Source organism: Boeremia exigua (assembly GCF_020726555.1).
Source record: "Boeremia exigua strain MPI-SDFR-AT-0100 chromosome Unknown C7974scaffold_5, whole genome shotgun sequence".
Taxonomy (NCBI): Eukaryota; Fungi; Ascomycota; class Dothideomycetes; order Pleosporales; family Didymellaceae; genus Boeremia; species Boeremia exigua.
The window spans coordinates 1,540,781-1,566,475 of NW_025763522.1; the positions used below are offsets into that span (position 1 = coordinate 1,540,781).

At 55.1% G+C, this 25,695-nt stretch overlaps 5 protein-coding genes across 5 annotated transcripts; 3 read left to right on the plus strand and 2 right to left on the minus strand.

The window, feature by feature from the left end:
• Positions 1–651: 651 nt before the first annotated feature.
• Positions 652–2,741, minus strand: C7974DRAFT_375518 (uncharacterized protein; the record flags this gene model as incomplete). The annotated part of the gene is made up of 4 exons (XM_046140213.1): positions 652–1,319; positions 1,393–1,833; positions 2,393–2,452; positions 2,585–2,741. The coding sequence occupies 4 exons, from the start codon at positions 2,739–2,741 to the stop codon at positions 652–654; spliced, it is 1,326 nt and encodes a 441-aa protein (XP_045998207.1).
• Positions 2,742–4,174: 1,433 nt separating this feature from the next.
• C7974DRAFT_171226 (kinase-like domain-containing protein) lies at positions 4,175–6,545 on the plus strand. Its single transcript, XM_046136161.1, has 6 exons — positions 4,175–4,602; positions 4,685–4,807; positions 4,858–4,969; positions 5,017–5,221; positions 5,269–5,424; positions 5,471–6,545. Exons 1-6 carry the CDS (start codon positions 4,560–4,562, stop codon positions 6,533–6,535), a joined length of 1,704 nt encoding a protein of 567 aa, XP_045998208.1. The 5' UTR covers positions 4,175–4,559; the 3' UTR covers positions 6,536–6,545.
• A 4,991-nt stretch (positions 6,546–11,536) lies between these two features.
• On the minus strand, positions 11,537–14,221 carry C7974DRAFT_171421 (uncharacterized protein). Its single transcript, XM_046136163.1, has 7 exons — positions 14,046–14,221; positions 13,313–13,988; positions 13,074–13,264; positions 12,909–13,023; positions 12,598–12,859; positions 12,105–12,549; positions 11,537–12,057 (listed from the first exon to the last, which is right to left on the minus strand). The coding sequence occupies exons 2-7, from the start codon at positions 13,974–13,976 to the stop codon at positions 11,662–11,664; spliced, it is 2,073 nt and encodes a 690-aa protein (XP_045998209.1). The 5' UTR covers positions 13,977–13,988; positions 14,046–14,221; the 3' UTR covers positions 11,537–11,661.
• Positions 14,222–18,137: 3,916 nt separating this feature from the next.
• Positions 18,138–19,394, plus strand: C7974DRAFT_433459 (flavohemo protein; the record flags this gene model as incomplete). Its single annotated transcript, XM_046144922.1, has 1 exon — positions 18,138–19,394. The coding sequence occupies one exon, from the start codon at positions 18,138–18,140 to the stop codon at positions 19,392–19,394; it is 1,257 nt and encodes a 418-aa protein (XP_045998210.1).
• A 3,926-nt stretch (positions 19,395–23,320) lies between these two features.
• On the plus strand, positions 23,321–25,271 carry C7974DRAFT_171358 (uncharacterized protein). The gene is made up of 3 exons (XM_046136162.1): positions 23,321–23,939; positions 23,993–24,132; positions 24,182–25,271. The coding sequence occupies exons 1-3, from the start codon at positions 23,447–23,449 to the stop codon at positions 24,986–24,988; spliced, it is 1,440 nt and encodes a 479-aa protein (XP_045998211.1). The 5' UTR covers positions 23,321–23,446; the 3' UTR covers positions 24,989–25,271.
• The last annotated feature ends 424 nt before the right edge of the window (positions 25,272–25,695 follow it).

Sequence of the window (25,695 nt, forward strand, 5' to 3'; positions counted from 1 at the left end):
GACATCATGTCTGGAGTCTGGAGTCTGGAGCCTGGAGTCTGAAGCCCAATATCTGGAGTCTCTGGGAAGAGGTGAGTACCGCAGACCGGCCTTTCATGCGCTGTAGCAAAGGGGGGGATGCTGGCGGGGGGTTCTGGGGAGCGAGGATAGTGGGAGAGGCGCGGTTGCGGCTGCTGTGGCGAGATGTTGTGTGTCGAGGGTCTGGTCTGTTGGAATTGTCGTGTCGAGGCTCTGTTATGTTAAGATCTGTCGCGTCGAGGCTCTATTATGTTAAGACTCTACCATGTTCCGGATCTGTCATGTCGAGACTCTATCATGTCAAGACTCGTGTCAAGACATACCGTGTCAAGACTCTTGTGTCAAGAACCTACCGTGTCAAGAACCTACCGTGTCAAGAACCTACCACATCAAACATATACATATCAAGAACACACCACATCAACACAAATCACAGCACCAAACAGCATCATCCCTTCCCTACAAACACCCCCACAGCCTCCCAAGACGACGACCCACGTCCTCCTCCCAGCGCAGCGACCGCCCCGACACAGGCAATCCGCACGCCTCCCCCGTTCCCGCGCGATGAGGCAATCCCAGCCCGACACCGCCGGGCCGCACCTCCTCGCCGGCACACAGCCCACAAGCCGAGCCTCACAGCGAGCGGGGGGATGGGGACATCGGTTGCGCCGTGACAGTAAAGCAGGAGGCTGGCACTCGCAGGCTGGCCCTCGCATCTGGCCCTCGCGTGCCTCTGGCGTCTCCCCACTGACTCCACACCGCAGACCGGTTGGGAAGGTGACACCACGCGTTCACGCACGTTTCGCACACACGTTGTCTGCACGCACGCACGCCTGCTCGCTCGCGGTCGTGGGACCAGAGCCGCAGATGGCGTGCAGGCGTGCAGGCGCGTCGGGGCCACGTGAGCGACTCGACTCGACTCGACACGACACGACACGACACGACGGCAGCCAGCCAGCTAGATCGCGCTGCCCACGTTTTCGTGCGCGCGGAAAAGGTCGGCGCCGGTGGGCGAGTACGGCGTCGAGACCGCTGCGCAGGGCGCGGGCGCAGTGCTCGACGCCGTGCGACTTGCGTGAGGGACTTGACACGGCTGGTGGTGCAGAGGGAGCTGGTGGGTCTGTGAGGAGTGTTGCTGGTGCAGGCGTGGAATGATACACCCTCTTGTCTCTGACACGTGTCTGAGCCTCGTCGACCGAGTTCTGGGGTGCGGATTCGAGTGACGGATTCGAGTGATGCTTCGGACGATGAGCCCGCGAATGTCATCCGCGCCGCCATGTGCACCCCCGAAGCGATGCCCACTGCATCTCAGTAGCTGCGCCGGGTGTTGTGTAGCAGGGGGGAGCACAGCAGGTCGCTACCGGAGCTGCCAACGTCGTGGTGCAGAGATCACCGTGCGACCTTCCCGCCCAGGCAAGTGTGGCATGTCGTCCTCAGACATCCTCGTCGGGTGCGGGAGATGCGCGTCGCCATGCATTGTCATCGTTGCACTAGCGACGCCGGCGGTTGACGTTTTGAGGCTGCTCTGATCCGAGGTCCATCCTTGGCCGGCGATCATCGTGGTTCCACAAGCGCGACGACGCTGAGAACTGCACGGCTGCATTCCCACATGGCTGTAAATATCTTCCTCGAACAAAGCCACGGCGTTTGTTGAGCTCCGTTGCATCCGCTGACTGAGCGAGCGCCATGTCGATTCTGGGAATCCAACTCCGAAGGCTTCGCTTGCCAAAGCCCGGCTCACGATGCAGCGACGGGGATGTTTAGGAAATTGGTATTCGCAGGTGCGGCATGGGCGCCTGGACGTCAACACCCTGACTGCATGCGCGTTCTGCAGTCATTCAGCTAGGCTGATGTGAAACAGCACTGACTGAGGCGGGAGCATTCCAGCTTCGACGCGAGGTCTGCTGCAGCAGCTAAGCAGAAAAGTGAAATGCGTCGGGCTGATGACAGCGATCAGACTAAAGCGACGGTGCGTTACGAAGCGCTTCGTGCCGAGTACATTGCAGTCGTGTGTAGTAGTGCACGGCCGAGGTCGACGCGTTAGAGGCGTTGGCTAGAGTACTTCGATACCTAGACGGCGGACGGTCAGAGCCGCACGCGCTGACAGGAAGAACTCTTCCGTATGCGCCCGATAACAAGGCACTGGGCTGAGAACTACAGAATGCATGCGTCAGTCTTCCTTCCTGTTTCTGTGCGCGGTCCGTGTTATTGATCCTCATGGAAGGGCTTCCCAGATCAAGCCTGTGCACGTCAGGCGAGAAGTTGACAGCCCGTATGTGGTGTCTACAAATTTACGTCCTTGCTCATGTCCTGCACGAGTGCGAATGCGGCGCGCAGTGTGGTCCATGCAAGAACGTCGTGAGCTTCAGCCGACCTGCAATGTTGCATGGATCCCGAGCTGCAGTAGCTTCGCGTGTTGGCACGTTTGTGGAATCTAGAAATCTTCTAGAACATCTCACTTCTTCCAGAAGTGCCCGAAGATTCCCCTTGCAGCCCACGCCGGAACCTTGGGAAATGTCGACCACCACCGCCTCGACGGCTCTGCACTTTCTGTGCGACAACTTACATGACGAAGTGCCGAGGAGCACTACGAGCAGACTGGGCCGTACAGCCGAGTATAAGCTGTTGGCCCCACTCGCGGCAAGACACTCCGTAGCAACAACGGCAGCCGAATGGCGTCCGTAGGGCTCTGCGGACACGCTATTCTGACGTGGCAGAAACATCGTGGTTTTACAAAAGATGATGTAGTCAAGGTGACAAGACGGGGGAACCAAACACTACCCCAGAATGCGCCAATTACAGGGCATGCAATGTCACCAGTACCCCTGAGTAGGCTTGAAAGTGCAATTATGCAGCGATCTGTTGATCTGGCGTCTGGGGAGATAAACAGCCTGAACAGCAGTGGCTGATCCGTTTCATGTCTTCCGGTGTTGACGAAATTGAGCGAGTGTCGGGTTCATCGTTTCGTCATGTGAAAATTGACGTCGCGTGCGAAAAAAAAAAAGTCTAGAAGGCGTCTTCGCGAGCGTGCTGGGTTAGCCGGGACTTTCTCCGTCTCTTATGCAGCAGCGCGTCAACGCTCTTGGAGTGCCTCCTGGTGCCTGCCATTCTGTGGTACGGACAGTAGCAGTGCATTTGTAGCTTCTCGGACTCCGCGAAGCCGCACTTCTACGTTTTGGTCGGGCCGAAGACGCAGAGCCAGTGGGTCGAAACGCAAAAGGAAAGAAGATCGAATCAGCGGCAGCGGAGCGGTGCGGCTAAGTGACTTCTGCGCGGCCCACGTGGGTTGCTGCACGCTCAAGAGCAGAACAGAACAGAAGCTGGAGGAGATGCAGGCCGCACGCAGGCGACGAGGTGGAGAGATTAGAGACTGCGGCGGACGTCAGGGCGCCGTGTTTGCACGGCGGCCATCTGCATTCTTGCGTTTTAAAAGTGGCAGGCCTGGCGCAGATCAGACGGGAGCGAGACGACGTCTGATCAGTGGGATTTCGCCGATGTCTCGTGACGGCCGGGGTGCTGCTGGACAGCGCTCGAGCAGGTCGGCGTGCTGCAGGCGACGGGCCTCTGGTGTGGACGCCGGCGCTGACTGTGCTGTTCGGTGTGCGAGGCGCCAGGGAGCAGCGCCTGTCTAGTGCACGTCAGCCCCAGGTCCTGCGTCTGCGTGGAGATGATCCGTGTGGTTCCCTGGGACTGGCAGACGTGCACTTTAATGAGGTGTCAGAGGCCCTGGAGATAACGCAGCGCCATGTCGTCGCCCTGATGATCCCCAGGCAGGAACACGTACAGGAACACGTATAGGCTGCCCTCTTAAGACACGGCAGCCGGTACTTGCAGCCTCTCGGGGGCGTGTGACTGGGCTGGCGGCGTGGACTGGACATGGCAGTGATTAGCAGTCTGCCAGTTACAATACCAGTGCCAGTGGCACACTGGCGTTGACTGGCACACTTGCACACTGCACTGGCACTGCAACTGGCACTGCGACTGGCAGACTGCCGCGCTTGCCAGCTACACCGGGCGACACAGATCAGCATGCGCATCGGTCCATCCGCCTGAGATATCGCAGAAACACAGGCGGCAGGGGTGCTGACTCCTGGCGGGCTCTAGCGCCGTCTGCCATCCATTCCTCGCGGCGCAGGCAGCGCAAAACGTGGTCGGCCTTCCTTGCGGCGCGCCACCTGCGCTAGGTGTGGAACTGCATTGAGATGCTGGCGTACTGGCCAAAGAACCAAACGCACGCCCGCCGAAGCTAGCTGCCCTGGGCCACGCCGACGAGACGTGCTGCTTCAAAACTGCGTGTCTCCTTTCAGGCTCTCCGTGCAACTCCTGCCCGCCCGCTGCCCGCCGCCCTCAGCCCTACGCCCATCGTGTCCGCGACTTGGTGTTGAGAACCTAGAGCTTAAAGCGCTTGTGTGCCCGCAACCCTGCCTTGGCTCCCACCGCCCACGGCTCGACCTCGAACCTTTGTCCCCGCCCACCGCCCGCCTCACGCCTGTCTGGATGCATTACTAGGCACGCCCGCTCCCATTCACACGTAGCCCGCCATGGGTCAGAGCAACGGCAAGCCCGTGGTGTTCACCGACCAAGGTGCGTCGTCCCGTCTGCGTGCAGCCGCATGCCTGCTGCATCGCGCCTGCCCCCAAGTGAGGCTGCCCGCTGACCGCCGCAGTGAACCTCAACCACTTCCGCCTGCTGCGAGTCGTCGGCAAAGGCGCCTTCGGCAAGGTGCGCATTGTCGAGCGCAAGGACACTGGCCTCACCTTTGCGCTCAAGTACATAAGAAAAGATGAAGGTTTGCTGCACCGCCGCCGCCCGCCCGCCAATGCTGATGCTGTGTCACAGTCGTACGGTCAGAGAGCGTCCGCAACATCATCCGCGAGCGCCGCATGCTCGAGCACCTCAACCACCCGTTTCTCTGCAATCTGCGTTACAGCTTCCAGGACATCGAGTACCTGTATGTCGAGGAACCGTGACACGCGCACCACCCACTGACAGCGCCAGGTATATTGTAGTGGATCTCATGAACGGCGGCGATCTGCGCTTCCACATCTCGCGAAAAACCTTCACCGAGGAGGCCGTGCGGTTCTGGATGGCCCAGCTGGGGTGCGCCGTGCGCTACATCCACCAGCAGGGCATCGTGCATCGAGATATCAAGCCCGACAACGTGCTGCTGGACTCGGAAGGACACGTCCACTTGGCAGATTTCGTGCGTTCTCCACCAGCGACCTTCCTCGCGTTACTAAATCCCCTTAGAATGTCGCTTCCGACTTCACCCCGCACAAGCCGCTCACCAGCAAGTCTGGAACCCTCGCATATCTGGCGCCCGAAGTGTACGAGGGCAAGGGCTACTCGTGCGAGGTCGATTGGTGGTCACTCGGCGTGCTTTTCTACGAGTGCATCTACAACAAGGTAAGTGCCGTTGTTCAGCGTGGCTAGGGTGAGCTAACGCGGACAGCGACCTTTCGAGGCGAGCAGCCACGACTCGCTCGCGGCCAAGATCGCCAAAGGAGAGCCCACATACCCCGTAACAAGTCCTCCGGTCTCGATGCCGTGTCTGCACGCCATCAGCTCGCTGCTGGAGAAGGATCGCAAAAAGAGGATTGGTGCAATCAGCTTCGAGTCGTTCCTCGACAACCCGTTCTTCCGCGTGATCGATTTCGAGGCATTGGAGGCCAAGGAGATCCCCCCCGTGTTTGTTCCCTCCAGCGACAAGACGAACTTTGATGCGACGTACGATCTGGAGGAGCTGTTGCTGGAAGAGGCGCCACTCGAGGCACGAGCTCGCAGGCAGAAGCCCAGAGAAGCCCTGAAGGACGATGCCACAGATGCTGAGATCCGAGCCGAGGAGCTGCACAAGATGATCGAGACGCTGTTCGAGCCGTTCAATTACACTGTAGTCGCAGACCAGCGGCCTGCAGCAGTGATAGTCGCAGATCCTAATGACTCTACAGGCGGCTCAAGAGCCAGCAACCAAAGCAACAGCGACCACGCGCCCGTCCCAGTCGCCCAACAGCACGATCCCTGGGGCCGCCCACTGGCCACACAACGATCCCAGGAAGGCGACCTGCACCCAACCCGTTCGACAACAATGACCAACCCGCGATCCACGACGCACTCGCCGAACGGCAGCCCGCCGCTTGCCACAGCCAACCTCAACCGGGGCAACAAGTCAACCACCGCATCGCAAGCATCCCAACGTGGAGAACACGCCGATTTCTTCCCCACCGAGCCTACCGATCCCGTCCCCCCCTCGTTCTCACGGCCCATGAACAGCCGCCCACGTGGGTCGCAGCGCAGTACAAGCATGGGCGGTGGCGTACAGGTAGTCCTCGACGGCACCGGTTCATGGTCCGAGATGGCTAACCAGAGCTCTGCGCTTGTACAGACTCCGCAGACCGAGAAGCCCTCCGGCATGCTCGGCTTCCTCAGTCGAAAGAAAGGCCGGGACAGGAGCCCCAAGGCCAAAGAGAGGGGCGTGCTCGGCAAAGAGGGTGCACGAGTCATCATCAGCAACACATGATGGCTTTGCCTCGATCACATTCATCCACGGCTCGACGATTTCCTTTGCGACGTTTTGTTTCGAGTCGATTTTACTGCGCGGCGTTCGGCGACCCTGGCATACCATTTTGCACTTCTGGCTTGACGGCCAGCTTTCTTATACTGCATATCCATGCATTCCCACGACCATATGTGGTATGCGGGCTGGCGTTGTTGATTTTCTGCTCCGCGCTTGGATGCGCAACGTAGCATGTTCGACGTACACCTTGAGTGAGAGATGCATAGTTGGAAGCAAGAGATGGACATAGGAATTAGAAAGCACCACAGGTGCATGTACATTTGGTGTTCCAGTACCATCGGTTGGGACATAATGAGCTCGCAGGTGACGCACTCGCATGAGGCGGACGGAAGTCTATCTTCACTTTGGTACCCTTACCTAACAATACCCATATCCTAACGCTTTGAAGATGATTCGCTTCCCGCGCGTGAGTGTCTTTCATGTCGACGGTCGTTGAAGGGTTTGGGAGGCCCAGGTCCAGGCCCTTCGTGATCGGTGCACACCCTAGTTCACGTCTCAGGTACAAGGAAGCAGGATCCGCAGGATCGGATCAAACACATATTCAATCACCCTGGCTTGTTTGATCATCAGCGTCAAGGAAACACAGACACTCAATCTTGCGGCCATGATCGAAGCCATATTAGCCCTATCGTTCGCCCAGTCTGTCACCTTCTCCGCGCGGAATCATGCGCTTTGAGTTTTTGATGTCCCGAGCTTCCTCAATGCGGCAGATCGATGCTTGTCAATCTCCATGATAATCCCTCTCAAACGCCATATGACGAGTAAAGCATCACACTGCAACATATACGACCAAGACCAGGTCTTCCATGCCATGCCGTCTGACACAATAAGCTACCGCTGTCCCAGCAAGCCACCCATTTCACATGGCACTGATTCGCCTGCATCGCAACGTACTACGCGGAAAATTTACGCTGAAGCCGCCACATCATGCCATTTCCTCCCAACAAGCTGCGTCGGGCCTCACAGCCCTGCCCGACTCACGACAATTCTCCGTCGCGGCTGCACATGAATCGCGCCCACGGCGCCTCGGCACGCGTTGACGCGCCCGCCGCAATGCCCACCCATCACCCGTCGCAATCGCCGCACTCAATCCCGCGCGGCCCCCGAGCAAACCGCGGCACCTGCCCCGACGCCCTGCGCGCCGCTGTGCCCCCCCCCCCCCCCGCCCAGCCCGTGCAATCTGCGCAGCCCCGCCGCCCAAACGTTCCACTGAAGGGGTTCGCTGCGGCTCAAGCCGCTCGTTTATGCGCGCAGGCGGGCGATGCAGCGCCGCTTTGGGCGGTGGGGGCGCGATCTGCTCGCGTGGCGGCGGCGCGAGGCAGGTGTGGCGAGCGCTGTGCGGAATTAGGTGCGCCCGCGGTATTGTGCGTAGGGAGCGGCGTGGGGTGTCGTGTGGGATACCTAGGGCTAGAAAACTGTAGGCGAGGGGGGGACTACCAAGGGCAAGGTTTGGGGCGGGTGTCGAGGGCTCGTATCTGCTGCGGAGCGAAGGTTGCGAGGTGAATGTAACGCGGGAGAGTGCCCTGTGTTTGCTGCTTTGGGAGTGCCAGGTTGCCCGCGAGGGGTGTAGTTTTGGCTTAGGCGGAGTTTTGGTTTAGGCGGGATGTGTACATTGGTATGCTAGGGCTTAGAAGAGAGATGGAGCGGTGCGCGAGTCGGGGGATCGTGGTCCGCGGTGTTATCACCAGCGCGCTCTTGCTTTCGCAGGAACGCTTGTCAACTCTATTCTTGCTGTGCGTAGGCGTTCCATTCGCCCGAGCCCAGTCGCTGGTGGGAGCGGCGCATCGTGAAGATGCTCCAGAATACACTAGGGAATCGGCGCCCAAGCACGCCCAAGTGTGACCATCAGGCACTGCAGTGGTCGGCATGTGGACCACGGGTACAGCAGCCCTCCACGTGCTGTAGCGCAGGACTTTGAAAACCCGTTGCTGGAGTTTGAATGGTCGAGTCGGCATGTCGCTCCGGTAGTGTACCTGTCGCCAGGGTGGTGCCAGGGGGGGGAGTCCTTCCTATAGGTTACCCTGAACTCGAGGGCAGTCCTCTCGGGAAGGATTGGCCATGCACACGTTCGTCCTTGGGGTTGGGGCAAGAAGACATCCAGAGGCTGGCATGGCGTCAAGCAGCGCAATACGCAGGCATCCTATAGCCCCAAGAGCCATGGCAGTATCAGTCTAAGCATCCGTCAAGTAGCATTCGACCGCTAATGCTAACTGCTGACTTGCAGAGCGCTCAGCTTCGGTTCACCAGAGCTTAATTGGCCGCGGCCGGCATGTCACCTTGCAAGCCGCCAGAGCACGCGCCTGGTAGCTATACATCCCCGTTCCGTTGGGCTCGTCGAGGATGTTCGGTTAAGCTGCCACAGGTACCGCGGAGGCAAGTAGCCCTCTGATGCTACATCACACCCGCCGTGACCAAGGACAGCGCTGCAGCGAGCAAGTAGATGGAGGCAATTCGTATCGAGCCGCGATAATGCCATCCATGCTCGCAACTCCAGGCTTTGCGAGCTACGTGTAAAGCTTCTGCAAGTGCCCAGTTAGCTTCTCGTCCTCATTGTAACTCAAATACATGGCTCTAATCTTATCTTCGGCCAGCGCACGGCGCTGCACTGAAGTGTTATGGAAGCAGGCAGCCGGTGACGCAACAGTGGCTGCCATCTGCAGTACAGAATCGTTCACGGCTGTGTCGTCGGCGAATGCGCGGGCCATACTGCGGTTCTTCTTGGAGAAGCGGGTCTCGGCTGCTGTGTATAGCAATCCCTGATATGCTCGGTCCGGCGCTTCGGGTCTCTCGCACAATATTACCTGTCGTTCTGGAAGTCGGCACATCCGCTTGCTGCAGAGGGGAAGGCCAAATGCCGTGCGGCTGTGAGTGCCGATCAGCACCAGCTCGTGGTGTTGAGTCTGGGGTCTGTGAAACATTGCGTTCGTATTCCATTCAGCTTGTGTTGTACAGTATCGCCTGGATTCTAGCTTAGTATATTGCATCTCCCAAGCTTGTCGAGAGTAGGGTTTGTGGTGGACGAGCATACTGGCGTCGGTGCTTTGATCAGGCCTCCACCTTCTTCACCACATTCTACTTTACATTCCCAAATTGGCACCGTTATGTTCGCACGCTATGGCCACAATGACCAATTGCTTCTTCAGGCTTCATCTTCGGCATCTACGAGACCTTGGGGTTTCGTGCTTGAGCATCAAAAGATGCTGGTGTGTCCTCTCGCTCGGGTCGGTTCTGGACCGAAACCCCACGCGGTCGAATGCAGCACTGGGCCCTTTGCAGCAATTCATTGTAAGAAGGTTAACCTTCTTGCGTTTGTAATCTCGGTGGGTGTGAGTGTAACTTGGACACCCTGCTGATCTTTAAACACTAAGCTCGTCCTCCAGTCGAGGCTCTGACGAGTCCGAAGCATTGACCCACCCAATCAGAACAAGATCGACCCGATGAAACTCTGCGAGAGAGTAATCATAAGACCTTTTGTTAATGCACTTCTTGATCTGGCAGATATGTCCGAATGCACTTTTCAAGCGGTGACACCCAGTTCCATCCGAGCATGGGATCAACTCAACTTTGGGGTGCACAAATTCCCATGCTTCATCACGGGCAAGTGAGTGATTATAGGTGATTATACATCCATTGGAGCATTTAAGTTCGAGGTGGTGCCTGATGCAGGGTTGATGGTTGTCCGGGGCACATTGACTGGCGAATACCAGCCCTGCAGCACCATGTCGAGGCGCTGACCGTGCTTGCTTACTCTAACGCAGTCATATCGAAGGATTCCATGCAGCTGACCGCACGTGCCAGATGTCAGTTTCCCGGTATCATCATGCCAGTGTCGCGCTCGAGTCGAGGTCGACACTGAATATGCTCTCGTTTATATTTACCGCTTGTGTATACACATATGCTTGTCATGTCAGCATCTAGGATATCATGGTATATCTGCAGCGTACCCGGTTTGTAATGACGCTCAACAGATTCATGCAATGTGCACCTTCATGGAAGCCCTGCCGTAGCGCATTCCTCAACGAGTCCTTCATCTGGGCGGCAGGAAGATCCTCGGGAAAGCTGTGACATGGAGATTGACCACGGAAGCTTCGTACTCAGCTCCCAATGTAGCTCCTTCTACGATCGTGATCGTTGTTCTCGAAGGTTGCAGTAGGCAAGGATATGATGTCTTATCCATGACGCGATTCTGTATACTTGCAGTCATCATCTTCTATAGCAGCTGTGAGCATGATTGTTGAGAGAGTGGATTGAGACATAGCCTGGAGTGCAAGCACGGATTGACACGTACCATTGGTTCTCTCCCGCCGCGACATCTCCGCTCAGGACGATGGTGAGGTCAAAATCCGACCAGCAAATGAGGATTTCGCAGAGAAGCTTGGGAGTTTATCTTCTGGAACTTTGTCAAACGCTACATACGCACGAATGGAAACACATGATGCTTCTGTTGAGTTGGGTTACCGGTCGAGCATGTGTCGATTGAGTGGAGTGTAGAGGCGTAGGCTGATGGATGAGGCAGGTCCTTCCACGAACTTGTCTGCAATCGATATTTCTTTGTGGGAGTTTCGACCTGCTCGCACTTACCCCAATCTACCACACTCTCAAATACGATTTGATCATCTCTGGGAGGACTTCAGACAGAGAGGGCTTATGCTGAATATAGAATAAGGTTAGGGTGATGGTGTCCGAGTATGTGCAGACAAGCCTTCATACCCTTCCCTCAGTCTTTGGAGGTAGGTAGCTGTGTATATGGTTATGTAGATAACATTATCCGGGCACACATTGGCTACAAAAGACCACACAAGGACGAATAAAAGAATACACATAGTGCAAATAACTCACGCTGGGTGATTTCGTGGTATCGAAACCGAGGATCTTCCTATCAAACTGTTGGCGGGAGCGCATATCACAAGTACTCGGTCAACATAAACACGTGTCTTCATGGCTACGACTTTACGTATCGATACTGTTGTCACTTCAGAAAGGGCCATGGAGGCAGATAGTACATTATTACAGACTTGATATCTTCCTCGTGTCCAATGCTGGAGGCATCCAACACACAACACGTACGACTACTGTGTACCAGGAGTGAATGCCGAGGCAACACTGAAGAACTTACGGGAACCCCGGATGACCTGACCCTCAGGGGTCGCCGGCCAGCGGGCTGTGAACTCCAAATTTCGATCAATGACCGTCATCTCCACCATGATCACAACCTTGTTGATCTTCTCTCTAGCCTCCCTGTTGGCGGCGCGGATCTCTTGCCTCATATCGCTGATATCAAACTCGACAGCACCAATCTGCATCGTCTTACCAGCGTTGTTCGCGTGGTCGACTTTGAAAAAGTCCAAAGTGCAACTCTCCGAAGCCCACAGCTGTTCTTCGATGATCCATTCTGTCTCATGCGGTTGGAAAACATGCTCGGAATCAAAACGGACAGTGTATACAGACTCAAGTCTGACGTGGTTCTACAAAAAATTAGCTTGCGGAAATGTAGTTGAAGTTTTCGACAAACCTTTTTTACGACCCAAAATATGGTGTCCATCACGTACTCCTTTGCCTCTTCAGTGCTCCACTTTCTGGGCTGACGCAAGACGTCCGCCGCATAGTCTTCGTTATCATCGTCGCAAGGAATACGTCGAAGAACACCGATACTCTGACACGGGATACGCGAGGGGCCATTGGCTTTGTTGATGGCGCGCAATATCGCTCCGGTGGCAACCCCAGTGGCGCTCAGGTTGCGGGATGAGAAGCGTAGGTCGAGCTGTTGTTCCAGTTTTCTGGAAAGCTGATCCGTCTGCTGAGCAAGGTAGCTTGTTAGACACGGTGAGTCGCTGAAACCGCCAGCGACTACGATCTTACTGACTGCGTAGCCAGCCAATCTAGCATATACAATCGCATCCTCCATCATCCGCCCAATCTTCTCGACAGAAGGCTTGAAGATACTCCACATGTCCTGGCTGGGATAAAGTTAGTTCTGCCTGATGGTGAAGATGTATCTGACTTACTAAGTCAAGACAAGGTAGTTGTCCCGAATTCTAGTGTCACTCTGGCTTCTCTTCAGACCGCGTATGCGAATGCCGTATCCTTGTTCGATATCGTTGTACTTGAAATTTCGCTTGAGATCATGCTCAAACTTGTACATGGCCTCGGCTTCGATAATGGTGTCGATGGTGTCCTCACCGCTCTCTAGGTACAGCTCATGTCGAAGAATTCTCTTTGCTAGGTTCCGGAACATGTTATTCAAGTCACCGGCGCCTACCATGGCCCCTTAATAACGTCAGAAGATTTGAAACAATGAGGATGGATATAAGCATGCCTGTGGCTTCATAGACCTCGTTCTCGAGCCTCAGAGGTTCGGTCCCTGCAATGCGATAAACCCCGATGTCGGTAGTGCCTCCTCCGCAGTCGACAAGCATAAAGGTTTGGTTGCGCTTCAAGTATAGTCAGTGGGTGTCGGTGAGTTTAGTAACTGTCAGCTTACCTGTAGCTGATGGTGCGCTTGCTGGAGCGCTTGCATGGCTTGCGCCTCAGCCTCATGCACAACAAACATGTGACAAGGGGATTCGCCATCGGTACCGAATCTTACTTCTTTCATTGCGCGTTCTATTTGGGCACCCAGAACGGCTACAGCAGAAGGATTGTAACAGACTGGTACACAGAAGATTACCTCAACTGGAGGCAGGCGTTAGCGAGGAACTGCAGTACAGAAATGGAACATACCGGTGCTTGCTCCATTGAAGTCGAACCCTAATCGTGTCTTTGATGCTCGGAGGACCTCGCGAAAGAAGTGAAAAAGAACATCCTCGTTTTCGTTGATGTGGCCCTCCGCCTTGATGATCTCAAGTTTCTCTTGTAATCGCTCTTTTGATGCTCGGGCGTAGTCGGTGTGGTCTAAGAGTAGCTTCATCATAGTCACACGATCAGAGTCATCGTACATTGTGTGTATGTCAACACTGTCAGCATCTTCTGCCAAACGGTGTACTTCATTACCAAAGCGCAGACGGATGTCGTGCGATTTGACGTAACTGGAAGGACGCGCATTGATCTTTGGATACCATAGTTCTGTTGGGATCTGTCTGCCACTCAAATGAAGTTCTTTTTCACCGGGGAAGTCGTCGATGGTAAAGATTCGCTCGGTTGGTGCTCCGCGCCGATGAAACGCAACAGTGGTGAAGGTGGTTCCAAAATCGATGGCGATGTACCACTCGGGCACCTTCTGGTCATTTCTAACAGCGGTGATGCTGCTATTGGCGATAACTGGAGCCTTCTTGAGCGTAGGTATCTCGTCATCGGAATCGGACTCGTAGTCTGCTGCCTGCTTTGCCGACGCTGCGATCTGGGAGCGTGCAGCCGTAGCTGCTTTACGCGCTGTGTATCGCTGCATGTTTCGCGTGTTCTGGATCACAATAGTCGTTAGAAACGAAGGCTTAACCATGGAGAATATTAGACGTACAATCAAGCTGGAATTACCACGAAAGGCGAATCGTCTGCAGATGGTGGTTGGTGAACGGGCGACTGAAGATGTGAAAGCAGCACAGCCACTAGGGTGAGATATCAAAACAAACGCAACAACAAACGGTTGCTGCCTGGACGAAAGTAGGTGAAGGTGAAAAAAAACGAAAAATATTCACCGCTGTGCGAGCAGACAGAAGGCTAGCGAAGGCCCTCGAAGCGTTGTATTGTCCTATTGTCGCATCGTCCTATTGTTTGCGGCTGCGTTTCTGTCCTTCTTAAGTCAGTACAATCTTCTCAACCTTGCGATTTCCCACCGAACTCACTATCTCTGATCCATCTACTTCTCATTACAAGATCATCCTGTTCACACATAAGAGGGTACACAATGTCGACACTTCTCCGTTCAAAGAAGGCATGGGACATGAGCGAGATTGCGTTCATCATTGGCTACGCAGACTATTGCATTCACCACGACGCAGACTATCAGAGAACTGTCGCAGGCGAGTTGCAGAAGCTCTCAGCGAGAATGATCACCTACAACACCATACGAGGCAAGCTCGAAAAGCTCTTCAGAGGCTATGGTGTCACCGAACCATCAGTACAAGAGTTTAAGCGCCAAGGGACCGCTTACCTTAACGCTACTGGTATACCTGCTGAGGTTGTAGTGGAGTTGCAACGGTTGTGCAATGCATGGGGTATTGCGCCTCTCCTCACAGGCTCCACCGCCTCGCAGACAGCTGCTGCTGTGGTAGATGAGACTGGACCGGTACAAGATGACGAAAGCGTAAGTCCACGATCAACAGGCTATCTGTACATACTTACGAAGTTTCCAGGAGAATCCAAATGCTGGCTCGCAGACAGGTATTGATAGCAACCCCGAACCACGTCGAGTCGAGGAGACACCAGAATTCCAAAACAGCGTATTTACCGTCAGTTCCTCGACTGGAATGCTCATTCTTCATCTTATTGACACTGCGCAGGCTATAGACGGCGCTGCAGACAGACCGTCAGTGAGCCCGCTTTCAACACCCCCAGATTCACCTCCCAAGGTTGTCCCCACAAAGAAGAGAGCAGCCACTCCGGAAGATATGAGTGATAGCGAGTACCAGCCCCGCTCAAAGCGACTCAAGTCAACGGAGACTTCTTCCCGAGGTCGTGTCGCATCAATTGCACCCAAGCGCCCACGAAGTGTCGCAACTGCACGAGACGTTGCATTTCCTACAAAACAGTCCTCGAAGACACAGCAACAGTCCTCGAAGACAAAGCAACAGTCCTCGAAGGCACAGCAACAGTCCTCGAAGACGCAGCATGCAACGGCTTTCAAGAGAGCTCCCTCTGTAATTGTCATCGATGAAGATGATGGAAGGATTCGAGCTGCTGAGGCCAACGCAGAGGGTGCAGCCCAGAGCAGCAGCAAAAGAAAAGCTGCGCTTCTGTCTGAAACAGAGAACCCCACTTTGAACAGTTCATCCAAGAGACAGAAGACAGGAGAACTAACCCTTCAAACTGTCGACGAAAAGATCGATGCGTGCCTGTCCATTCTCAGTACCATGATCAACCATCAGAAGGATTGGCCACAAGAGACTACCGAACACCTTCTTCAGATCATACGCACGCTAGAAGACCCCAAAGGCAACGTCATTGTGAATCTCATCAAGGATCTTGACGCCCAGCGTGCTTTAAAGGCAATATACATCGACCAGGTTTCGAAACTGGTCTCCTTCGTAGGTTTCCACGGAGGTAACAAATTTCCCAAGGAGCCAAAGCAACATGAGGTGGATAGGAGCTGGGCGTTATTCCACGAGGATATCACGTATATCGTAGGTCCCAACAACACCACGCCAAGGATCGGTGCAGTCAGTGCTGCCTATCTCGCCAGTGCCGCTGAACACATCGCGTCTGGTCGCATTCCTGGTGATCAACTCGAGGGATACATCGAAAGCCTCTCTGCACTTCTGAAGAGCCCACACGCTCAACAGGCTCTCATCGGCGCACTCATCTGTCGCTGGATATTCACCGCGCCAGAGCCTATGCTTCACGGCATGCACTCGGACGCCATGATGCACCTCTTCGATGGAGTACTCGGCTCTACTTCCACGACTGCTGATGGTCTCGCCAGGGTGCAAGAATACGACAAAACAGCGACCAAATTTCTGTTCGAGAGTCCGGAGTTTCAAGGCGTCGAAGTCAGCCGTAGAGTCGACGCGTTCAAGTCTAACTTGCAGACAATAAAGGATAAAGTCTGTCAAGAGACAGATATCCCGGCTAGAAGACGGCCAAAACAAATGGCGACGGAGATCATTGAGTTCAAGCAGGAACTCTTGCTGAGTCCAAAGCAATACCGCATCCACTATGTTCGGCCAGGATCTACCTTCGATCCACGCTGGATGCAGGCATACGACCGAACTAACGAGCGCGTCTCAGATGTTCGGGCAGCAAAGCAAAAAGTTGTGCTATGTGTGTTTCCGGCACTAACATGTGAAGATGAGGCGGCAGTGACAGATAGTACAAAGATCGAGGAAGTACTGGTCAAGAACAAGAGGTTCTTCCCGACATCTCGGGAGACGATCGACTTCGACCCAGAGATGCATCTTTCGAAAGCCTCGGTGCTGGTGTGCATTGACGACGATGAGAAGCAGTAGGGTGCGGTGGAAGACGATGGCACAAGGTCCTACCGTCGGACTGGAGAAGGGTGTACTGAAGCATTAATATCGTGTTTATCTGCCTGACGCCACATATTGCAATCGCATCTACCTGGGTACGCATCGACACTGTGGTTCTGTACAGAAGAGCGCCTACGGGCCCGAAAAGAGTTAGGATGAGCGTTTCCTAGAACGGTGATGGACGAGGAGCGAGATTCCTGTATTCGGTTACTACGTACTCTTACGATCAATTTTTACATAGCAATAACAAAGGTTTCAAACATAAGCTGCAGCTGTCCGTTCCATGCCGACTGCACTCGATGATGCAAGGGCCTGCACCGCAGTCTTACCTAGGTGATGATAAATGGGGCCAGCGATCGTGGGTCATTTCTCGTATATTTGAGCTGCTCTTATTGCATAGTTCTCGGTGGGTCGCTACGTGAGCAGCACGATGTTGAAACTAGAAGAGTATCTATGGATCTCCTTGACATTCGGTTGGAACGCGTCACGTGCCAAGCCAGCCCACCGAACAGCCGCGGAGAAACAGACACAGAACGATTCTAATTTTGCACATCACCCGACTTTGGAATCATCATCATCCAACTCGCAAAGGACATGGCCGCCCAATAACTCGAAGCGCCATTTAGCTGACAGCTCACAAAGCGGGAGATTTCGGCTGCCACCACGAATAGTGGTGTGACCTTTAGTCATGCTGAGAGTGAGAATGCCATGGAAGCAACCCTATGGAAGCGGAGACATGGACCGTTCGAGCTCAGCAAGTGGAAGTCGCAATACGCCGTGAATGCAGGTGCTTGAGCAAAAACGTAGCTGCGGTTCTGCTCAGATTTGCAGGGAGTGAGGTCGGTAAAGATAGCGTTGCAGTCGATCAGAGTGAGAATTGTGGACCTCCGCTTCAGCCCTGCGGCATCTGTCGCATTGTTCGACCCACAACGAGATCGGAGACTTTCACTATTTTGTCCCAGTTCCCGCAACGGAGTGTTGGGAACGACCGGGTGCGGCGGAAATGGCGGAGTGGCTGCGTGAAGAGCCGCGCTGCACGTGTTCCGTACGTAATATGTACCCGGGAAACACCAGGCCTGCTTACTCGCAAGCGGTCGTAAGATTTTCGACAGGGATTTGTAGGTCCCGCGATGAGGAAACTGAGATCCATTGCACGTTTTGCCGCGGAGATGTATTGTTTTGCGGGTTCTGTAGGAAAACTGTTTGACGATGGCGAAGTATATATGTTCGGCGAAGGAGACAACTTACAATCCATCACATCAGCAAGACTATCATATCATTGAAGCCCACCAAAGGATCGATTGACTATCAAACAAGGTTACTCGATAGAGTTTTGATTGTTACGAACCATCGATCATCACATAATATCAACTTCGAATACGACTTGAAAGACAAAGGGTGTTCACGAAATCGCGGCAACATTCGAAATGGCGTCCCTCACACCAGAACAAGTACAGATCATTAAAGCCACTGTTCCAGTACTGGCAGAGCATGGCGAGACTATCACCACCAAGTTCTATGCAGATATGCTCGAGGCCAATCCCCAACTCAGGAACATCTTCAACAACACGCATCAAGCCACTGGACACCAACCTCGTGCGCTCGCTGGATCTCTTTATGCTTACGCTGCCAATATCGATGATCTTGGCAAGTTATCCCCTGCCGTCGAATTAATTTGTCACAAGCATACTTCCCTCCACGTCAAACCGGAGCACTACAATGTCGTCGGCGAGCACCTCCTCAAGACCATGGCGACAGTCCTCGGCGACGCTGCAACACCTGCCATCCTCGGCGCCTGGGAAGCCGCCTACTGGCAACTTGCCAACATCATGATCAACAAAGAGGATGGCATGTATAAGGAAGCAAAAGGCTGGGCTGACTGGAAGGACTTCAAGATCGTACGCAAAGAGAAGGAATCCGAAGAGATCACATCGTTCTATCTCCAGCCCATCGAGTCTGGCTTCAAGCTACCAACCTACAAGCCAGGTCAGTACGTCTCGGTCAACATCTTCGTCGACGAGCTAGACGGCGGCGTGTGGCAAGCGCGCCAGTACAGTCTCTCCGAGGCGCCGGGCAAGGACTACCTGCGCATCAGTGTCAAGCGCGAATCGGGCATTGAGATTGGCGAGCCACGATACCTGGCGCACCCCGGCTACGTTTCGAACATCCTACACGAGAAGAAGGATGTCGGCGACACCGTGCGCGTCTCGCACCCCTGGGGCGATTTCTTCTTCGACGAGGAGAAAGCAGACAAGGATGCGCCGATTGTTCTGATCTCGGCTGGCGTGGGACTCACATGCTTAAATAGCATCTTGAACACTACGCTGGAGCACTCGTCATCGAGACCTGTCACGTGGATTCAGGGCGCACGAAATAACAAGACGAGGGCATTCAAGAAAGAGATTGATGCGCTGGCGAAGGAGAAGAGCAATCTGCATACTGTGTTCTTCTCGTCGAGCCCAGAGGAGGGAGAGGTGCAGGGCCAGGACTACGACGTCGCGGGCCGTGTTAGCCTGAGTAGCGTGGGCAAAGTTCTGTTTACGGACAACGATAAGACGCTGTACTTCACTTGCGGACCGGAACAGTTCATGTTGGATATTGAGGCGCAGTTGAAGACCTATGGTATTCCTTCGGAGAGAGTGCATATGGAACTATTTGGTACTGGTGGTGTACCGAGGGTTTAGAAGTCGGATAGACGGCGAGGTTTTCCTGATGAGTGTCACGATGTATACCACCACCCCACTCTCTTCTTGCATAGCGGACTGGGATTTCTTATTGGGTTCATAGCATTTCGTAGCTGGGCAATTCTATGATGATTTCCGTTTTGATTACCCGTTCCCGTTGCAAAGATGTCCAAAGTTTAAAGGCAACAATGAGCGCTCATCGCACTAACGATGCTCAATGATACACCCGTAACGAGCTATTCTATTCCAAGTCAAAGCGAGCTTGCCTGGGATCCCTATGTTTCTTTGTTGTACAGACCACTTAAGGGTGTCTGCTATTACCAGGGTTCACACGTGCGGTGATGTGAGCGGGAGGCATTGGCCGTCAACGTCAAGCTCGGCGGGTGAACGTGCGATGACTGCCGCCGGATAGTCTGCCAAGTATTCAAGAGTGCTGTCCAAGATCGCCCACCCGAGACGGCATGTCATGGAGAGAGGCTGGAAACTCAACGGTCTCCCAGGATGACCTAGTCTGTCACATGCATAGGAGGTTGTACACGGAAGCGTAGCCGGGATTCCGCTACACCGTTAGGTACACACACTCTGACCGACCAACACACCGTGAGTCGACCAAACATCTGTGTGCCGAGATTGTTCGGTCGCGGTCCAGGTTCTTGGGCGGCTGTGAGGTCAAGAAACGTTCTGTGTGTCCGTTCATCTGCTGTCAACGGTCAACGGGGAGTCGCACGCGCTCCCGCAATTCGGTCCCAAACTTCTAACAAGCGGTGTCATGACTAACAAACTCAGCAAAGTAACATAAAAACCCACAATATGTCGGCAGAATGCGCTCGCCCACCAGAGTGACGAATAGAGGCTGTCGAGCTTCATTTCCAGGCTCCATGAAGGGCTAGTAAAAGGGGTAATCTTCTGGAAAAGACAGGGGAATGTCAGGCGCGCAACACGCACTGTCGTCAAGACGGCCTCAGCTTCTTCTAGAAATTACGTGGAAGGGCGCTCGGTGCTTTGCAAGCCTTACGGTAAGGACATCAGACACTCCCCTGCGTCGGAACGTTGGCTGGGTTGGCTGACAGTGTGAGCTGGGGCCGCAGCCGCGGCCTCTCATGACACAGCGCGCATGGGAATCTGATGCAAAGCGCGCTTCTGGTGGACAAGAATAGGACGCCGCAATTCCCTGACCGCGACAGGCGGGAGCAAGTGCGGCGAGCACAAGTGGTGAAACAGCCATGCATACTACAGCGGTGGCTGCAATCTAAACATATGTCATGTCGTGACATAAATGTAAGTTATCAGCAGTCATGAACACGGTGCGGTGTGATGTGTGACATGAATGAGAGATGCTAGGATTAATGCGAAAGAGGGAATGCAAGATGGTTTGTGCAACTTGGCACGGGCATCAGAGTCGATCACCGCAGCGAGGCTTGAAGTGGGGGTTCGGCAGCGCGTGCATGCACCGGATCCATGGGACGCGCACAGACTTGATCTGGCGGAAGCAGGCGTTTTGGCACCGGTAGGCCATGGACAATGGTTGTGCTGAGTTTCTGTCACGCAATGATCCTGAGCGTTGCGATAGCTGAGGCTTGAACGACTGCCGTCTGGTGTGTGCATCGATTGACAGCCCGTATCGTACACCGACTCGATCTGAAGAGTGGAGGTTTGCGACCTCTGTTTCGTGAGAACAGCTTGGCATGAGCCGACAATGGACGGTGAGTTATGACAGCAAGCCAAAGCTGCCTTTCTTGTGAATGCACCGGCTCTGTCGATGATTCCCCGGTAGATTTGTGCAAGGTGACGTGTAATGTTTTCAAGAGGCCCACAACATCTGGATCTCAGGAATCAGGAACATGAATTGTAGATGCGACGCCAACCGCAACAAGATCCTAAGATATAGTCTGAGTCTGGCTGCTATAATGCGTTCGTCACGAAGCAAGCATTTCACAGTCGCTGCCACACAGTGGTCGATGTTCTGCAGTTGCACTCGCCAGCAGTTCATGTCCGCTAGTCAGTGGAAGGGGAGGATCAGGGGCTGCTCACCGCAACACTTCGCCGCCTCGCAAACAAACTTTAATGCTGGCCAATGGTATCTCGTCCGTAAACCTAATATGCACGCACAGGAGGCTCTGAGTTGTCGCTCCAAGTGTCGCAGCTGCTCGGGCCGGACGACGGTTGGAAAGTGGTCGCCCTGGATGACGGGGTGACCCATGGGCGGAAGCGGTGATGGACGCGGCGCCTTGCTCCTTGTGGCAGGCTTCTGGAAGCGAAACTGACACCAGAGCGCATCTCCCATGTCCTAAGATGTGCCGACTGCATCAGCTGCGTATCGCAAGATGAATCCTCAATCTAAGCGCCGCCACGGCGTGGATTGCGTGGACGCCTTCCAAATGCTGCTCGGCCGATGCCCTGGATGGGTTTCTGAGAATTATGCGGCACCGTCGTCAACATCTGCCGCCCGGGTTGTGGATCCCAATTCTGCACACGCGGGCGCCACTGACGGCTCAAGGCAGGCCGCAGGATGCCATAGCGCCCTCACAGTAGCAGTGGAGAGCTAAGGGAAACGCGACGGTGAGGCTGTGGTCCGTTGAGCACAGGATGAACACAAGGATGGGGTTGCTCCTGAAACGCCATCATGAGGATAGTAGGAGGTGATCAGAGTGCTGTATAATATGAATGTCCCTTGCGCCGTGACGAGAGAGAGATGCTTGCCACTGTTCAAAGTTCAAACTGTACCGAGAAACCGAGTGACACAAGATCGAATTCCTCGTAAGCCTGCGCCATTGTCACGGCATACAATCAACAAATTGGTCGACCAGCAACAAGGAACCAACTTGGGCAAAGTAAGCTTTGTCATTGCCGTCATGTACATTCCTGAAGCGGATCATCAGCGAACAGACGTGGCATAGCTGCAAGTGACTGAGCTGACGCAGGAAACAGACATTAGCTCGGCTTGCTTTCTTTGACGCTGAGCAGCCACTGTTCTGCGTTGCCACAAGGGTCGTCGCCAGCGTGGGCAGAACTGGGTCGAAGCAAGCAACGGGTAGCCACCGAGCCACGCCCTGAGAGCCGGAGAGACTAGGTTGCGCCCGCACCTCGAACAGGCCAGCGTCACGCATACCCGCTCAAAGAGGGGAACTGGGTCAAGCCGGCCCATTCAGGACCAGAGAGCGGTGCAAAGAGAGCACTTCGGCCAATACGAGATTGGACTGCACTCGTTGCCTCTCGGATTGCGCGGCTGCGGACAGCTGAGAAAATATTCAGGCGGTCGGCTCCTCATCCCTGCCTGTCGTGCAGAGCGCCATCCATCTGCGACATTTGTGGCAGACCCGTTGGTGAAGTCTCCAGTTTCAGAGACGTTCAGCACCCACATCTGCACTGGTCGTGATATTGCGCAGAGGCCTCTTCGCGCTTTGACTCTCTGCCACGCCCGCCTGTCGCCTGCACATCGTCCAGCCAGGGGACCGCCTTCCTTCCATTTGCACTAGTGCCCAAAACAGCACTAGCCCAAAATTGAACTCTCCGCGCGCGACGAGGAAAGAAGTACTTTCACAACACTACGCCTCACATTCATCGCATCTTACTCTTCTCCTTCTTTTCGTTCTCAATACCCTTACTGGTACGTTCTCTCCCATCCTGCAGCCTGTACGCGTCACGTGCAGCCTGCGCCGCGCTCCCACAAGCCCTTCACCGCTCGCTCCCCTATTCGAGTCCGGCGGACGTGGCCCAGCGTGCCTGCTGCGTGCGACATTTTCCATTCCCTCGCTCCTGCCACCGCCGTCGCGGCTCCCCTTTGACATCTGGACTGACATCGCCCTCTAGTGCAACCTCTGCATTGACCCGCACGCGATCCGCCCAGCTCTTCGAGATCCCCAGGAACGGGCCATCCTACACGGCACCTTTGAGGCTCGCTGATCACCCTCATCGCCACACAGCGCCTCCCTGCAACTGAGGCTCACCACCGGCCCGCCTCTCTCCCACTGGTGCGCTCCTCTCCGTTCCTTGCTCGTTGAGCGCTTTCGCCGATTCTCCACAACGCGAGACTTTCTTGTTCCCGTCAGAAGATGGAGCTGGGCACCATTCTGAACGCGCGATTAACAGTCCACGCAGGTACAGGAGACTACTTCGGCATGCAACGCGCGATGCAGCACGACATGCAGCAGCAGCACTTCGGTGCTGCGCCGTACATGAACGGCCACATCAAGTCGGAGACCGGCTCTGAGCGTGGCGTGTCACCCCATCCCTCCGACTCGTCGCGGTACTCGTCACAACAACCACAGCAGCAGCTGCCTGCGTATCCCCAGATGGCCGCACAGCACATGAACGGCATGCGCTACCCCTCGCCGACCCAGATGCAGGCTGCCATGCCCATGCTCAACAATAACAACTACATTCCCCAGCCCCCGGACCACGCGTACGCGCAACCCCAGCAGCAGATGCAGGAGCAGAACCAGCAGCACGGCGGACGCGCCGCCGGCGACAATGGTCCCCCCAAGGCCTTCGCGTGCTCGACATGTGGTAAAGGCTTCGCGCGACGCAGTGACCTTGCACGTCATGGTAAGCTTTGAAGCTTGGGCCTACAACACCAAAGCACGCACTGACTCCCACAGAACGTATTCACAGTGGCATCCGTCCTCACGTGTGTGACTACCCCAACTGCGGTAAGCAGTTCATCCAGCGCTCCGCCTTGACGGTCCACCAACGCGTCCACACCGGCGAAAAGCCTCACATGTGCGAGCGTTGTGGCAAGGTACGTTCATAACACGTTCTCTGGTTGTACAACCATTAACACTGTCTAGCCCTTCAGCGATTCCAGCTCTCTGGCTCGCCATCGCCGCATCCACTCCGGTAAGCGACCGTACAAGTGCCCGTACGCCGACTGTCAGAAGACTTTCACGCGTCGTACCACTTTGACTCGCCACCAAAATCATCACACTGGTACTGTCGAGGAGGCTGCTGCTGCCACCGCTGCTGCCCTTGCTTCGCGTGCGGCCGCACCCAGCAGAACTGGCCGCTCAGATGGCGGTGACTTCTCAGAAACCGCGTCGCCGTTGAACACACCGTCCCCTAACGACCGCACTCTGTCTCTCTCCCCCGCCAATGGCATGCCCGCCGGTGTCGTCCCTGCTATGCACCGTCAAGCTTCTGACTACGCGTACATGGGCGGCATCAACGTCCCTCCCCACATGCGCAGCGAGATGCCCCAGCAGAGTCCGCGCGCTTCCCCAGCGCTGACATCGCAATCGTACACCTCCAGCGTGAGCAACTCTCGCCCCACCATCACCTCGCATCCAAGTGCATACGGTCCACCGCCCACTCTCGAGCCACCAGCATCTGCCAACCACAACCAGTCTGGTACTAACAGCGCCAACGGCAGCCCTCACATGGCTAACATGGGCTGGCAATCACCTTCTCAGCAGGCTCTGCCCTCACCTGGAGCTGCTGACAACGGCTACGTATACCCGGAGCCGCAGTACGGAAACACTCAAAACAGCATGTATTACCAGAACCACAACATCCGCCGTCCGAACAGCACGGAGCCCGACCACTACAACCCAAACCAACAGAGGATGGGTAATGAGATGTGGGCACCCGCTGTGCAATAGATCGCTTGCTCTCCCCTTGTACCAATAGCACTTTGAGTCGCGATTTCCATTACATCGGTGTTTTGGCAGGACCTATACCCCTGTGTTCTCAAAAAATTTCCTTCCTGTCAGCTGGCGTGTTATCTTGTTTGATCAGTCCTTCTGCATGGCGGTTTTCATGGGTCTCACGGGTCTTGACAGTGCGTTTTTCGATCTGTCGGCGTGGAACTTTCCTTTGTACTCACAACTTAGCCGTCACTACTAGTGCGGCTTCTTTCCATCTTGGTCGGATCTGGTTCGAGGAGCACGGTCAAATTGCTCTGAACGGATGGACCCGTGTTGTGGGCAGGCGGAGTCAGGCGTGCCTTTCAAGACGGACGAGGGTGTCTTTGGCTCTATCATGGTTTTCTCCTATGCACACAGGCACACTCACTTAGACTGGTACTTAATGAAGGATTTATATCCGCCCTTAGACTAAACATTCTGCGCAAGTAATAGCAAAATAATACATCGCGATTAAACATGAGCGCCTGTCACACTGGAGCCGTGAGCTGTGCTGTGGACACGATGCGTGTGTGAAGCTGCCTCATGCGCAGGACGGTCTTCTGTAGGTGTCCTGAACAAGGTTGGCAAGACACGTTGGAGGTGGTTTCAGGGCCAAATGCCTCGGACAGTGCGCGGCGGCTGTCGCCCGTATGACGACGGCGGAATTCGCAATAAGAGACGCT

Excerpts from the sequence above, each read along its gene's own strand:
- C7974DRAFT_171226 (XM_046136161.1), top strand. The coding sequence starts at position 4,560 with ATGGGTCAGAGCAACGGCAAGCCCGTGGTGTTCACCGACCAAG. Across the intron at positions 4,970-5,016 it reads TTCCAGGACATCGAGTACCT|GTATATTGTAGTGGATCTCA; the intron begins GTATGTCGAGGA and ends TGACAGCGCCAG. Across the intron at positions 5,222-5,268 it reads ACGTCCACTTGGCAGATTTC|AATGTCGCTTCCGACTTCAC; the intron begins GTGCGTTCTCCA and ends AAATCCCCTTAG.
- C7974DRAFT_171421 (XM_046136163.1), bottom strand. The coding sequence starts at position 13,976 with ATGCAGCGATACACAGCGCGTAAAGCAGCTACGGCTGCACGCTCCCAG. Across the intron at positions 13,265-13,312 it reads CTTCAATGGAGCAAGCACCG|TTGAGGTAATCTTCTGTGTA; the intron begins GTATGTTCCATT and ends GCCTGCCTCCAG. Across the intron at positions 12,550-12,597 it reads AACTACCTTGTCTTGACTTA|CCAGGACATGTGGAGTATCT; the intron begins GTAAGTCAGATA and ends ACTTTATCCCAG.
- C7974DRAFT_171358 (XM_046136162.1), top strand. The coding sequence starts at position 23,447 with ATGGAGCTGGGCACCATTCTGAACGCGCGATTAACAGTCCACGCAGGT. Across the intron at positions 23,940-23,992 it reads CAGTGACCTTGCACGTCATG|AACGTATTCACAGTGGCATC; the intron begins GTAAGCTTTGAA and ends TGACTCCCACAG. Across the intron at positions 24,133-24,181 it reads TGTGCGAGCGTTGTGGCAAG|CCCTTCAGCGATTCCAGCTC; the intron begins GTACGTTCATAA and ends AACACTGTCTAG.